Source organism: Phaethon lepturus, unplaced genomic scaffold (genome assembly GCF_000687285.1).
Source record: "Phaethon lepturus isolate BGI_N335 unplaced genomic scaffold, ASM68728v1 scaffold4016, whole genome shotgun sequence".
NCBI classification, from domain to species: Eukaryota; Metazoa; Chordata; class Aves; order Phaethontiformes; family Phaethontidae; genus Phaethon; species Phaethon lepturus.
The window spans coordinates 39,515-42,399 of record NW_010545405.1 but is presented as its reverse complement, the minus strand read 5'-3'; the positions used below and the strand labels follow the sequence as shown (position 1 = coordinate 42,399).

At 43.1% G+C, this 2,885-nt stretch overlaps 1 protein-coding gene across 1 annotated transcript; it reads left to right on the top strand.

The window, feature by feature from the left end:
• The first annotated feature begins 1,297 nt into the window (after positions 1-1,297).
• Positions 1,298-2,281, top strand: SPERT (spermatid associated). The gene has a single exon (XM_010288935.1). It carries the CDS (start codon positions 1,298-1,300, stop codon positions 2,279-2,281), a length of 984 nt encoding a protein of 327 aa, XP_010287237.1.
• Positions 2,282-2,885: the final 604 nt, after the last annotated feature.

Sequence of the window (2,885 nt, the reverse complement as noted above, 5' to 3'; positions counted from 1 at the left end):
ACCCTAAGAACTGCAACAATTTGGTTGTAAAAAGTAGTTCAACCTTGGTTCACATGACTCCATCTTGGAAATCACACAAATTTAATTTTAGTAAAAACTGCAGAAAATAAGATTTTCTTTGGCATAAACCACTTCTTTTTTTTTCGTTTTTTCTTCTGTTCATGTAAAAACTGAAATCTTTCATTTGCATGAGTTTACTTATGACTAGAAGGTGATTTAAGCAGCAACATTTTGGGCAGAGGGAAGGAGGGAAGAGTGTTAAGCAGATAAGTCTGAGATTTTTCTGACTGAAATGAGACGCATTGGAGGTACAGCCCAACAGCATGGATTTTAAAGAGATGGGTTTTCTGGTGATGAGAAAAAGAGGCTGACAGACTATAGGAAAGAGATGAGCAATCACTATTGCAAGGCTAGAAAGCAAGAAAAATAATGGAGCTATCAAAGGATATAAAGAAAAGAATGACTGGGGAGAAATGAGAAGGAAAGATAGAGAATTACCTATGGGTTGTGACAGTTTTGGACCATAGTGATGGGAGCTTGTTAGAAAAACATGCAACGGGCAACAGAGCTCTCCTGGTCCCAATGCTCCTGGGCTGCGGTTTGGATTTTTAATTATTTGTGCATATTTTATTATTGGCTGCTCTTCCTGTTCACAGTTCTGTGGATTTTAAGATTAAAAAGCACAAACGTACCACATCTTTGTGGCGTCTTGTTAACACAGGCTACTGAGCATCAGCAAGAAAAAGCTGCTCTTGAGGCCAGTTTTTCACTGTTATCCTTTAAAAATTTTTCTTTTGAAAAGTTGGTTTCAGCCTCATAACAATTTTTAATTCATTTGTCTGTCATTCAGTTGGGAATGGGCTATTCTGAGGTGCAAGATACTCTTGCATCTTACCCCCTTCCATGTCTGTAAAAATGAGGTAGAGAGGTAGGAGAATCCGTGTTTTATACCAAAGCTTGTGGTGCTGCCATAGAGCTGCTTTACCTACCAATGCTCATTTTCTCAGCTTCTATAAACCATGTTTCTGGTGTATTCCTTACCTTCCAGAGTCAAAGGAGCAACAGGGTCGACTGTGGGAACAGACTGACTTGCTTGTTCTTGTTATCCCATGGGCTTTAATTCTGACCTTGAATTTTGGCAGTAACTCTGTGCATTTGTGTTCCCTGTTCTTTCAGTCCTGATCAAACTTCTCCTGCCCTGCTGTGTCACCTACTCCTTGCCAGTGGACAGTGGCCTCTTGCAGAATTCCTGGAAGAAGTCATCGCACAGTCCTCCTCGATTTAGTAAAGAAAGGCCATGTCTGCTTTTGATCTGATGAACCAGAATATGCAGTGTACAGAGCCTGAGATAGACTATATTGCCCCAAGGATGAAACTGAGGGATGAGGTGTTTGTCTTTATTGATGGCAAATGGGTGAATGAGATCTACTGCCAGCCACCCTTTGCTTCCCACCGGAAACCCTTTAGCAAGAAGGCACAGCATGAGTGGAACATCTGGGAGGAGAACAGAGCACTCTGGGAGGAAAACCAAGTCCTCCGGATTGAGAACAGGATGCTCTGGGAAGAAAACAAAGCTCTACAATGTCTCCAGTCACAGAACAAACCTGTGCAGCTTATTTACACTGATGCCATTCAGCAAAGCCTCCAGAAGGAAAATAAGCCACTCCCCTTCTTCCAGGAGAGGAACATAGGCTTTCAGGTCAGCCCAGGCAACAAAGCTCTCCAGGTGGCCCAGGAAAAGCATAGAGTTTTAGAGGATTTCCAGCAAGAGAATAAAACAGTCCCCATCATCTTGAAAGACCAAAAAGTCATCGCAGTCTATGAAGAGAGCAAAGATGCCAGCTCAGATCTTCAGAAGGACACTGACACCATCACAGCTGTGGAAGAAGGTAACGCTGGCCCAGCACCCCAGCAGGAACACAAAGCTGAAAAGAAGAGCACCATTCCAACCCTGAGTAAGGTCAAGTCTGCCCCGAGCACGCAGGGTGAGCATGAAATCATCCGGGCTCTCCAGGACTTATATGAACTCCTGCACATCTTCCTGAAAGTGAACCATCTCCTTGGGGAGAAACAGGGCTGCCACATTCTCTACGATGTGAACAGATCCTTCCAAGAAGATTACAATAAATTGAAGCTGCAGCTGAATGCTGTGAAAAACACTGTGTCAGACATTACGGCTCAGATGCAAATGTTGGAAAAGGAGCTCATTGCCATCACTTCCACAATGTACGAAGAAGCAGGACAGAAGCTGGAAACAGAGCATGAGGTTGGAGAGATGTGAAGCTTGGTGCTAAGACCTGCTAGTTCAATTTCCTGGAAAGCTTCTTTCCTTGTTTCAGGGAACCTAATAAAATCCCAGTGGAGCCTGAAGACATCTGGGGAACATTGTGTTATTCTGAAACAGCCTTAAATTACTTAGATGTATTTCACTTTCTGATTACACAGTGTGGGTGACTGTCGTGAATTTGCCTAGTGTCAGGAAAACATGTTTTTCAGCATTTTTTGCCAAAGTTTCTGATAATAAGACCTAGATTTTCAAAAGATAATTCATGCTTTTCACACTTAATTTGAGGTACCTTATGTTGGCCATACTTTTCAGAGGGATGGGCATGTCCTGAAGATGAGGATCCCAACAGTGAGCTGAATTTGGATCCCTGGCGGTCCCTTTCTTTCTTATGGCTGGCCAATTTCAATGGCTGAACTGTGTCTTCTGCTGTGCACCAGCCTTCCCTCTCTCCTATAGGGTTAAGCAGTGGATCATGGAAAATGTAGCCTTCCAGATGAGACAGGCCCATGAAAGACAAGGGGACACAGAAAAACAGACTATATGTGCAATATATATACATTCTTGCTGTTTCCTTTTCCCAGTCCCACATTCCCACTTA